At 41.3% G+C, this 12,966-nt stretch overlaps 1 protein-coding gene across 24 annotated transcripts in view; it reads left to right on the forward strand.

Moving 5' to 3' along the window:
- Positions 1-12,966, forward strand: part of TRIM9 (tripartite motif containing 9) — a 325,658-nt gene that overhangs the window by 240,058 nt on the left and 72,634 nt on the right. For 7 of the 24 annotated variants that reach the window (XM_069208660.1, XM_069208658.1, XM_069208657.1 and 4 more), the window contains exons 8-9: positions 7,860-7,970; positions 10,260-10,370. The exons of 7 other annotated variants lie outside the window; for them this stretch is intronic. In XM_069208660.1, the coding sequence (XP_069064761.1) occupies positions 7,860-7,970; positions 10,260-10,370 (222 nt within the window). Of the gene's footprint in view, positions 1-7,859; positions 7,971-10,196; positions 10,371-12,966 lie in introns of all 24 variants that reach the window. 10 more of the 24 variants (XM_069208656.1, XM_069208654.1, XM_069208655.1 and 7 more) reach the window with 2 other exon arrangements.

Below are 12,966 nucleotides of genomic sequence, written 5' to 3' on the forward strand. Positions count from 1 at the left end.
TTGCTAGTGCAGTATATCAACCCCGCAAACACATAGCCACTTCTACAAATTCTGTGCATAACACTCCTCAAATGATCTACACCTTCTTCAGGAAGCTCAACAAATATTTTAAAGCAGCAGTAGCATCCAGAAGAAAGCACAACAGAATTGTCCAAATGTTGCCCATTCAGTCATTTTTTAATTTGTATTCCCACCTTTCCACTTCCTGGAAACGACCAATGAAATGTCCCAAATGCAAAAACAACAAGGTGATGGGTGGAATGTTTATATTAATCTCTAATGCATGCAATATTGCAGTTTAATGGCTGTGCTAGATAAAGCCACACAATTTACATAATTGATATGTCTCCTTTTTTAGGAGCGCTTAGGTTGGATATTCCATAATTTTCCTAGCTAAAGTAAAACCAAGGGCAGTGTTATCAATGCACATGGCTAAAAAATCTGGCCACAATTACAATATTCCATGGCCCATAATATAAATTGAGGGTTGATGGTTTTCCCAAGCGTGGTAAATATTTCACAGTATTCTGCCTAACTTGTAATGAGGGCCAATGTGTGTTCACTGAAACAGCTTGTGCAAAGTGAAGTTTTTATAACTTCTTTAGACATCCGTAAAATTATAAGAAAAGCAAGTTTTGAGGACTGGCTTAGTAGTGCTGCTGCTTTAAGGCAATAAGAGAACAACTGACACTGAGGGTTTTTTATATTAAGATTTTATTAAGATATTGGTTTATCTTTGATCGTGTTTTGATAGTCTTCTGAGTGTAATCCTTGCTGTGAACTGCGAAAGTCCTAGCTTTACAATTTCCATTTGTTGTGCCAAAATCTGAAAAAAGTATAAAAAAAAAAAATGCATAACTATAATGTGATGGGCAGCAAAAACCCGAGTAAATCAATAGTTCAAGACATCACACTGCTTTTGTTTGATGTCAATTTGTCTTGACTTTAGTGCACAATAGATCTGATTCTTCCAAGCCGAAATAGGATGGATGATTCATTCCGAACAGTTGTATATCACTATTTTCAGGGAACTGCAGCCTCGTTTTCTTATATGCGCTTAATAAGAAAGAACTAGAAAACTCAGGGCCTTATTATGACCTTGACAGAGGGGTGTCCTCCATCACAACTGTAGCGGATATACCGTCCGCCGTATTATGATCCCATTATATTCTATGGGGATCGTAATGAGGCGGACAGGATATCGTCACATTTGTGATGGAGGAAACTTGACCCAGAGTCTGGATAAATAGATCTCTTTGTTGGTTAGCTCTGCGCAAACCAACTTAGACATATATATGTTACTTGTGCACTGAAATGGAAATTTTGGAGAAATAAAAAAACACAAGCTTTGTAACTTTGAAATTTAGCCACAAACGTCGTAGTGCTGCTGTGACGCTGATCGCTGAGGTCGTGTTTTTAGCTATAAGTGGAAAAAATGTCATTGCGTTTGACCTATCACATAGTGGCTATCACAGTTTCCAGTACAACCAGTTTGATTAAGAGTCGATGGGTACATATTTGTAGATAGCTACAGAGTGCTCTCCGTTAATGGGGAGAAGTAATTAAGAGGCAATTCAATATCATGCGTTGTGGTACATCAGGGGGGCCTTTACTGATTTGCATCTAGGTATACAATTAGTTGCTAATGTATAATCTGAGGCATTTTTATAGTGCCAATGCTGGGATAAGAAGCCAGGTCTCCAGAATTCAGGTCACACCAGATCACCTCACTATGGAGGCTAGGTGCATCCTGTTGTATTATGGAATGTGATAGCCCCAATGTGAAATACAGTGAAGAATAGCCTTTAACAAACATGGCAGGTAACCGTGTTGATTGCTCTGCACAATGAAATGTTCTGTATCGCAACGAATTGCTGCCATGCTTCTTCTATGTTCATAGAAAAATTGAGAAATGTGTCAACTCTAGAATTATTCTGTCTGTATAGTGCTGCTAAGGAACAATTCCAAATCTGCTGAAATTGAAGGAATTGTGTGTGTGGCCCGTGCAGCCAAGCATCGGCAAAGATTTCCCTGTGAGGTTTCATCTCATTAGTATGTGCATTGATACAACATTTGCTGCTTTTATGTGTTGCCTCTGATCTACCGTCTCGTTCCCTCTTGTCATGGCATTGTTGATTACACTGGTATTGCTGTGCACGTAAATATATGTCATGGGCTTTCTTGTCTCTAAGGGTATGTCCAGTACCAAAGATGCGTTAATGTGTCTGAAATTCCACTGAGAAGCACATGATTCTGTCATGGCAGAGCCGCTAAACCCGAGCAAGGATTGAAGTGCAGCACTTCATCAGCTTCTCGCCTAGGTTGTCGGTCATCTTGTAAAGCCAGATATGTCCCTGGGGAAGCCATCTTTCCCAGTCGTGTTGGGTGTTTGTCATCCCTGCCAGCTAAATCCCTCTGGCTTGGTTTGTAAATCTAGACACCTGAGCCACAGAGGTCATCTGAGAGAAGGTGAAAATAGGCAACATCCGCACGAGCCTCTTGACAAACAAATCCACTGCATTTTTAAATTTCAATGCAGCAAGGGGGAATGTACCCTTGTTAGTGTACAGACACCTCACGTCCATAGTTTTCCTTTGTTTTCCTTTGTATTATTGAAGTAGATGTGAACTACTCAAGACAACCTATTTAACTAGACAAATTCTCTATATTTGGTAAATTTGTTCTTTTGTTCTGTTGTCATAGTCCATAGATAACTTGAGATAAATTTGTACTTTTTATTTCTTATATGAAGGACCGGATTTAAAGTTTGACGGAATGGTTGATCCACCACAAATGTGACAGATATCTTGGCCGCTTTATTACATGTGCCATAGGAAATAATGCACTTATAGTCAGGCAGACGAGATATCTGTCATGTTTGTAATGCAGTTTCCCATCTGCCAACTCTAAATCAGACCTTAAGTTTGATTAGTTTTGGCTGGCAGGTGAGACTGTGGTGCCATTACTGTTGAGTTGACTAATGACACCCATACTCCCTACCCGCTTATTTAAAGTCCGTTTCATGACAAACTCTCTATTTCCGAATGTATAATTAATTTCCCTAGGGAACCTCAATCCATATTTAGTGGTTATAAAGGGGCGGCAACATGCTGTGGTTGGATCAAATTATCTTATGTGAAAACAAAAATTGTTAAAAAAGAACAACATTAGGAGATAGCAAACAACAGTACTCGTTCAATCGTGTAATGTGACATGGATTAAAGGGGAATGATACCTTGTGGAAATAGAGCTTCATTGCTTCCAAAATACAGTGCAGAAAAATATGGACTTTAAAAATATATCTCCCAGGCAAAATATTGACCTTTATTTAGTTCCTATAACCAGACAGTCTCAATCATTTTCAGGTTAATTTATTGTTTTCACTCCAGCCTAAGCGGCTATATTTCTTTGTATATTTGTATATTTGTAGTGTGCCAATATATTGCAAGCAGGCTTTGGCTGGATAGCGAAATTAGATGCAGATTGAAATATTTATAAGGAAATGTTTATATAACATCAAGGTTCTAGTAGTGCATGTTTTACACAAGATAATTTTGCAGCCCATTTTGTATATAATAAGCACAGATGTGTTACATTTATGGCACTGGGAGATAACATAAAAATCAAAAGACCAAAAAAGATTAGATTGCAAATAGCCGCATTTCTAAAGACCTCGAGTGCTGAAGGGATTTTCGGCGTGAAGCCAGAGGAGGAATTGTGTCCCCGAGCCTTTCAGCCACCATGGAAAAACTATCATCCATATACCTTCTGCGGACGGAGGACACAACCTGAAGGGGCCAGCTGGCAGACCTGAGTACACAGGCAAGCCTATGCCAAGATAACTTGCAGACAAAAAACAGGACTGGAAGGATAGGTTGCTCATTACACAATAGTGAGAGCTTTAAACTGCACTTGCTTCTGGACAGCCCGTGGAGGGAGCGCGAGGCGTCAGAAATTTCGTGCCACTTCTTTTGGCCAGAGAGTTATCTGCTGCAGTTTTTAGGAGGTAGAAATGGCTAATAATGGCTGCAGGTGCCTCCAGACAGACAGTATTCCAGTAGGCCTTGATTTGATGAAGACATTGCCACAGTTCAGTGGATGGTGGCATCCACAAAAGGCAGAATACAGCAGAATTCAGCAAAACATCCTAAAAGGAAAGGAGCCGAAATCTGTACTTGCTGCTACCTGGGGACGATTGGAAAGTCAGTGGTCCAAGAGAATAGCCAGATTGTGGACTAACTTGACTGCCATGGCTCAACGATAGGTAGCGGAAGGTAAATTGACTGATGATCAAAGCAGGGAGAGCGAGTTGGTCAACCTAACTTTAGTATTGAATAGATATGACTTGTGAAAGTCGACTGACATTCACATCTCATTACTTCCAAAGAGGTTTGAAACCTCAGCCGCTTTGCTCATGCAGGGCTTAGCCATTCCCTTCCTTAAAAGACCAAACAACAACTAGCGATTGTTTGGTAATATGTAAAACCGCATGTTAAGAGTGAGTCAAAGACAGACTAGCGCTGGCAAATATATATTAAACAATAGAATTGTCACCTCTAGGACGCGCTCTTCAACTCCTGCAGATGGAAAGCAGAGCGGGGCAATACAGCCATCTAAGTCCAATGAACTAGGAAGGAGGAGATCCAGTATAATGCCAAGACGCTGATGCCAATATATGACGCCTTTTAGTAAGAGGATGTTCGACATTGTTGGAAGCTGCTGAGAGATCAAGCAAATCAGGGCCTTGCTTTCCCCTTTGTCCATCTCCTGGCAAAGACCGTTTAAGGCTGTAGGCTCCACAGAGTCAGTAGTTCCTCTGGCTGGAGTCTGCCTGGCAAAGGTCCAACAGTCCATTTTCTTCGTCGAAAGTGTGAAGTGTAGCCATAATGCTTTTCAAGGAATGTTCACATCCTCTGGGTCAAGGACAAGGTTCTTCAGAAATGGATAGCCAGTAGCTGTTTCCAAGCTGGTTTAACAATCCCAGAGAACAGTTGGATAGAACTGCAAGAGGCTCAAAGACCACTGCTTTTATAAGATGGGAAGGGCAGGTGCAGGTACGCAACCCAGTGAGGTGACAGGTTGCCGTAAGCCTCTTCTGGGGATCGATATAAAATGCATATAGTGCACAAAGTGCAGGCAACAACGTTGGCAGATTTCCAAGGATGCCGGCGCAAGGGATACTTGCTGATTCATCTGCTGTTCTAATCTTAGTCACTTCCTGGAAGAAGAACATCAAACAATTGATCATAGTGCTCGTGCAAGCAGTGCATTTATATGGGTTGGAAAGTCCTACCCAAGAAGATTGCATGTGGACTAACAAGCACTGCAAGGAAAAAAGTGAAAACCATTACCTATAAGGTATGACAGCAGAGTAATAATGCAACTACTTTCACTTTAAGAACTGCACAGTTATATGCAAAGTTGGTTTGACATTAAAAAGCAACACCAAGAACACAGCTCAATTGGATAAATTGTCTCAATTGTTAATTCACAATTTCAAGAATAGCATGTGCTGCACAGCCATGTCACAGACCAGCCAGTAATAAATGAACACGTCAGTTTGAACATATGAGAAGTTACAGTTATTGTATTGGATATTGATAGACTTCTCAGCTCTTTACCGAAGTGAGACGTTCAATACATTGTAGGCTTGCTGCTCGACAATAGCACCAAAGAACACAACTGTCCAAGATATTTACTCGCGTATATCAGACTTACATGTGCACATAGCCCTACTTACTAGTGCAAAACCCATTATCTAATTTAAAAAAATGATTTCCCTAGCCTAAATTCATTCATTCTTAAAGAGTTTTTGGGAGTAAATCCACAACCGTGGAGCAAATAGAGTGGATATGCTCTTTGAGGTAGGGGACACCGACAAAGTAAGGCATCGTCCCTCACCTGAAAGAAATTGACCATTTATTGTTTTATTCATGACAGGGGGTCGGAGTAAATCTCTTGTAGGATAGGAAGGGAAAGAAAGCATCCCAAAATTGGTGTGAGTGAAGGAATAGGGGATTTTCCACTGGGAAGCATTTCCCCAGTGAAATAGATTTTTTTTTAAATTAAAATGCCAAAATTAATGCATTCTCACATGCACTGTTGTGCACTAGGCGCTACTAGACATCCAGGGTGCTTCTTCATTGTACCGGGTGCTAGTTGGCCAAGCCTTTCAGGTATAAGGTGAAATATTTGGAAACATAAAAAATAGTCGATTTTTTACCCTATAACTTTATAAAACTCCAGAAACAGATTTACCCATTTCTTTAAGATTTGGGCTTTTAGCAATTAGTCTTTTTCTATTTGACAATCATCAGCTGAAGACAACTTTCTCCAAAACCAGAAGCTGACGGTCACATTAACAAACTGCAGCCACATAACTGTTGGTATCTGTTTTCTGTATCTTCACCACATATGAATAAATTACACCACACATTTCCATGATCTCCCTCAAGACTATAAACAAAATGATGACCATAAAAGTTCTCTGCTTCTCTCATAAAAGGGGGGAATCATCATTGTTTCTGAATGACAAAACAAGAGTAAACATATACGAATAATGTCCACTGATAACCATTACATGTAAATTCACCTAGTGCATATCTACTGTGTATAGCTCCAAAAAACAGTTTGGATTTTACCATTGAGCATATCTGTACACTTAAGGGTCAGAAGATATGCAATTACAATGTGCATTTTATTGTTATGATTATGAGTACTACCGAAAACTAGACTGGATTTTAGTATTCAGTGGGTCAACTAATCACAAAGTACAAGAATGGCTGTGTGTGTCATACACATGCTAATTAGAAAAACAATAAAGCAAGGAACAAACCTACAGTCTAGTTTACTGTTCTGTAAACTCCCTCTTACTGCATCTGTTGTTTACTTATGTCTTAAAAGGGTCTGGTTTTAGTAAAAGTCTAGTATATGCAATCTCACCAGTAGTTACAAGGATCTGTTATTCATGGCTGCTATATGTCCTTTTGCTTTCAAACTTAACACATTTGCAATACTTCCGGGGCAACGGTCATTTCACTATTACTCCCTGTGTGATGGACTTTCTGAAGTATTTTGAGTCTCTTTATACAATGCACTAAACCACTTCTGATTCTGTTATGTCAACCCTTACCACCATCGGTTCTCGATTTGTCACTGCATTAGTTCTCAGGGGTGACGAGGACTATCTGCAGCATTCTGGCCAACAAACATATTAAAGTAAATTACTTGGACGCCATACCTCTGTTGTATTATGGTGTATTTTGTATGCTATCTGTTGCAGAGTGTTCATCACTCATAAGCTGTGAGTTTACTACCTGGTTCTTGTTAGAGGCAATGTGCTTCTGTTGTTTTGTAGCGTATATTGTATGCCATCTGTTGCAATATGTACAAGGTTCCTAAGTAGTAAGCTGAGAGCTTGCAATGTGGGTTTTTGCTTCGTTCAGCCTGTGGATACTTGTTAGAATTGTTTTAATCTCTGCTACTAGCTACTTGTCTTTGTCTACAGTCTATGTCTTAGGAAATCCGAACAATTAGGTCGATGTGAGGTGTATTAATGGGGCATTGAAATGAGAATCATGCAATTAAGTTATGTGGAACTCTTTATTTTCTAAAGATATTGTGGTGGTCATGTCTGATTAAGTCTACTTGAATTTTTGCAAATCTTTGTTTATTTTCATTTTATTAGCTTTTTATTTGAAATACAACATGAGGTTTAACTTCTTATATCAATTCGTAGCTTCAATGTTTTCTTGATCAACATGGTCCTTTGCAAAGTATGCAATTGGCCATAAGCAACACAAGGGCATCTGGGACCTCTCAGATGCACACGTCTTCACAGATTTCTTTGCTCACACTAGGTACATATTCTCGCTTCTCAGCTTCCCTCGCAGCTCGCTTGCAAACCGAGAGTATGTCTGGCGACCATGAATTCGTACCCCGCAGTCCCAGGAACTCTTGTATCTCAGCAGGTATGACACTACCACCAACTTGACTTTTTGTTGAGAAAAGAAGATTGCATTTTGGTGCCCATTGGACCATCCTATGTTAGTCTTATCACTGTTGTCAATACACGTATAATGGTTTCACATGGAAATTCATAAGTCAGTTCAAACCTACATGGTTCCACGTATGTCTAACTCTCATCTCTTCCTCCAAGAATTAAGCAGAAATCACTAATCTTTGATAGTTAAAGGAGATGCCAATCTAGTGGCTGTATTGCAGTGTGTAAATCTGGAAAGCCTGTGATTAATCCCAGCTTCCCAGCTAGTCCAAATTATGTGATCCAAGGAAAAATAATTAGCTTTAAAATGTGTCATTTGCCCCTCAAATTTTCAAACTTTTGTCCGGGTGGGGTAGATGCCTTCAAACACCCCTTATGTCAGTTAGGGTTCATCACTATGTAAAACTCATTCCCAGCTTTTACGCCTGCCACTTTGAAATGTCACCAGCCACCACTGATGAGTAACTCTTGTTCACCACTAATGTGCCAAGGCCTTGGATAATAATGCACTGCTCATTGATTGCCATATGCCCTTCTTTTGATCTTGACTTCCCAGTGTGCATTTTTCTTGAGTATTCATGGCTTTTATTAATACACGGTGAGGATTTGCAGCACCGAAAGCACAAAGCATAAAACAATAACACAATTAAAAGCAGTGTCGGATGTACTATGTCTTTAAGAAAGTGTAGGTCTTTATTAACATCAGCTCCATTTGGAAGATAAATTATGAAGATTGTTAGCAGAAATGAAAAGCTTTAGGTCCTTCTGGGGCCACGATATGAACCCTGTTACCTGGTAAAAACCCTACTATACAAACAAAGTTATGGAACTAGGGTGTTAATCCATGTTCCACATTTGGAACGTGTCCTACACCCAGGTTGCAGAAAGCATGTTGCATTCCTGTCTCGTCATCTTCACTCCGTACAATTGTGCAAGGACTGTGAACGGACAGTAATTATGTCAGTGTAAGTTGCCAGTGATTGTCCATTTAAAAAGGTATAAAGCATTTTTTTCCTAAACATCAATTGGTTGAAACCATTCCTTCACACAATTATATGTTATGCCTTGATGGGTATAAACATGCAGTTAATATCTCCAATTTAACTTATAAACAGACATATTTGTTATGTGGGAGAGGTGAAGGTTATGTTTGTCTTTGTAAATTGAACCTAAAGGGGTGACTAGTTTATATCCATAAATCCATCAATATTGGAGCTGAATATGAATTCTGATATGAAATTCCAGTTCCCCATTCATATGTGCAGAATAGATATTTTTTGGTAATCATAAATAACCTACATTTTCATAAACTTTATATTTGGGGTAACCATAACATATGTTATATGTGTTTAATATTCTGTGTTGAGTCTGTGTTCTCTAAAGACAAAGACAAGTTGTTGACAAGCAGGAAATAAGAGATGGCTTATTTGCACACCTGCCAAATATGCTAATTTAAGTGATTTGAAAGGTGGCGAGTGCTTTCAGATTCCTGCAGTCTCATTCTTTTATTGAGCTTTTAGGGCTTCGTATGCAAGCTGGCTCATTAATGAACATATTTGTGGAATCGATACCCTGCACACTCTGTGTGTTGTTTTTGATCACAGTGTCTATTTTACTGAAAAGGGCCAAGCGAAGGGCATCTTTGTAGATCTCATTACATTGTATTCTGTGTGTTGTCTGTGACCGTACCATCTATTCCATCGAGGAGTATATGTGTGGAATTGTTATTCTACACTGTGCAAATTGTCTCTGGCCATGGTACTTATTCCATTGTACATAAGTCCATTAGGGACGTGTTGCCGGAATTAGTGGTCTGTAAACTGTGTGTGTGTTGTCTTCGGCCAGAGAGTCTATTTCATTTAAAATAGCTCAAAGAATCTGAAGAATTGGTCTCCACATATTGTCTCTGGCCATAATGACTGTTTAATTGCCTCAACCAAAAGCACGTTTGTGGAATTGATACCCTGGATACAGGGTTGTTTGTGGCCGCAGTGTCTAGTTCTTTGAAAATGGCCCAGTGAGGGGCATATTTGTGGTTTTACCGGTCTGCACATTGTCTGTGATTTTTTTGTTTTTGTTTATTGACAGCCAACAGTTTTTTCACGTAGACGCGTTTGGTTGGCAACTAACACTTTACCCAGGATTAACATTGTATTTTTAAATGATTCTCACGGTTGTTCGCGGACACGCGCAGAAGAAGGGCCGAGCGGGATGAGAGGGAGAGACACGTGTTCACAGATTTCTTTGCTCACACCAGGTCCTTACCTTCGCCTGTCAGCTTCCCTCGCAGCTCGCTTTCAAAACGACTCCATGTCCACTGACCATGAATTCCTTCAACGCAGTCCGAGGAACTCTTGTATCTCTCCAGGTAAATGCCACCACCTCCGACAACCTTTATTACTTACTGATGTAAAACAACTTTTATCTGTGACAGAAGTTTGCTTGTTTGGGGGCATTCTGTCCCATTTTTTTCAAATAACGTAATCTTTCGAGCGTAGGTCACTGAAGTGTACCATTCATAGCTGCCTACCCAGTGTTCATACATTATTATTTGGTTTCTTGGTTAGATGCCATGGTAAGACATTTGGGGCCACATGTAGCAAGCTTTTTGCACATCGCAAACAGCGAATTTCACTGTTTGCGACGTGCAAAAAGCACATCGCAATGCACAAACCCCGTTTTGCGATTCAGTAACCTGGTTACAGAATCGCAAAACGGGTTTGCGACTAGCAATTAGGAATGGGTTTTCTCTTCCTAATTGCGAGTCGCAGTGCAATGTAGGATTGTTTTGTGACCGCCAACACGGTCGCAAACCAATCGCATTTTGCACCCATATCAAATGGGTGGTAACCCATTCGCAAAAGGGAAGGGGTCCCCATGGAACCCCTTCCCCATTGTGAATGGCACTGTAAACATTTTTTCAGAGCAGTCAGTGGTCCTATGGACCACTGCCTGTTCTGAAAAAATGAAACGAAAACGTTTCTTTTTTCGTTTTTGTAATGCATCTCATTTACCTTTAAGGAAAATGGGCTGCATTAAAAAAAAAACCTGCTTTATTGAAAAGCAGTCACAGACATGGTGGTCTGCTGTCCGCAGCAGGCCACCATCCCTGTGAGGGCCGCCATTCGCAAGGGGGTCTCAAATTGCGACCCACCTCATGATTATTTATGAGGTGGGCATTTGCAACCCCCTTGCAAATCGCAGATGGTGTTAGGGACACCATCCAACATTCTGATTTGCTCTGACTCGTAATTTGCGGGTCGCAAATCTGAAAGTTGCTACATGTGGCCCTTGGACGCTTAGGTGGTGGATGAAAGTGCTATGTGAAGTTGTTTCTCACAAAATTCTACAGTGACCCCTGTAGGGCCCAGTGATGTGCCGCATGCCAACAAATGTTTGGTGTTAAAGAATGTGGCTAAATGAAAGGCCTTATTTATTTCTGCAAAAACATTACTTTTTCAGTTAATTCAGAAGTCTCTGATGGGTGGTCTTCGATTTTTCTGCTGAACTGCAGATGTAGTACAGATATCTTATAACCAAGTGCAAAGCAGCTTTTGCAGAAGACACTGTTCATTTGTTTATTTTTTTTGTGTTTTTATATTTTGGATTAGCCCCAATTGATATGTGTGTGTCTACATATATATATACATTTTGCACAAAGGTGGTAGCCACTGTGTAGTTATAGTTAGGGCTAGTTTTGTATAGGAAATGGATTTATTGGTTCTCTAATAACTTTGTCGCGTTTGACACATCTTCACAAAGAATCTAAATGAAAATGTACACAAAAAAGGTTAAGCCAATTTAGTGTCTGCCTGGAATGTTTTAGGGTGATTTGTCAAGCAAGGGTCGGGAAAGTGGGGGAATCCTGAAACACGTTTCACCATGCAGTTTTCCATGGGAAACTTGAACAGCGCTACAGCCAAAACAGCAGAGCGGAACTGCACACCAAAGTTGGCAGAAAGCTAGGTTTTTACCCTGAAAGTGTGTTTTTTTGTTATTTGGTGTAAATCCAGGGCCAAAAATTGAGTTATTTTAAACAGTACCAAGGACCACAGTAGTACCCTGGTACTGCTGTAATGTTTTTTTAAAAAGGGCAGGCTCCCACCCTTTTAATTTTGAATCCCTGCAGAGATGGGCCAGGACCCCCCACTCTGAGCCACTTAATTGCTGTGGAGGCACTATTCCCCGGGGCCTCCATAATTACTTGAAGCAGGCAGGGAAAAAGATGAAAAATTGCTCCTGCACGCAGGGAACAGCATTTTTTGCTGCTCCTTGTGTGCTGGAGCAATGCTGGCTCCCGCTGGAGGGAGGGAGCTAGCAGGAACCATAGGGGCATTGGAGCTCTCCTGCACCCCCCCAAAAAAAGACAATGGGTGCCATGTGGGGGGCCAGGGAACCCACCATTGAGTGGCCAGGCCCGCGGAATGGGGTCCCCAAGGCTGAAATGGGCCCAGGGAGGGAGGTCAACTGGCCCCCATGTCCTTTCAGTAAATGAGCAGGCCCTGCAGAATGGGGCACCGGGTAGTAAGATAGGCCCAGAGGGGGGGCTGTGTGCCTCCCTCCTAAAACATAAATGTAGAGAGCCCCAGGGGATGGGGTCCCCGGGGCCAAATAGGCCTCGGAAAGAGGGCTGAATGTCCACCGCCCCCATCAGTTTTGATGAGCAGGCCAGAAAATGGGGTCCCGGGGCCAAAATCATCCCAGGGAGGGGGGCTGCATGCCTCCTTCCCTGGTTGCCTGCATGTGGGGGGTTGGCCTTGACCACTGGCCAGGCCCTACAGCCAAACCTCTGCCAAGCATGGCCTTAGGCCGTACGGGTTTGGGTGCCTGCAGCTAACCCTCCCCCACCACTGTACATGGCCAAATGGTTGGGTACCTGCGGCTAACGTACTGCCAACCCCCCACCAGGCATAAGCAATGGTCATCAACGGCATGTGGTTGGCCGCCTAGTCGTGCACGGCATG

The sequence above is a fragment of the Pleurodeles waltl genome, chromosome 9 (assembly GCF_031143425.1).
Source record: "Pleurodeles waltl isolate 20211129_DDA chromosome 9, aPleWal1.hap1.20221129, whole genome shotgun sequence".
NCBI lineage: Eukaryota > Metazoa > Chordata > Amphibia > Caudata > Salamandridae > Pleurodeles > Pleurodeles waltl.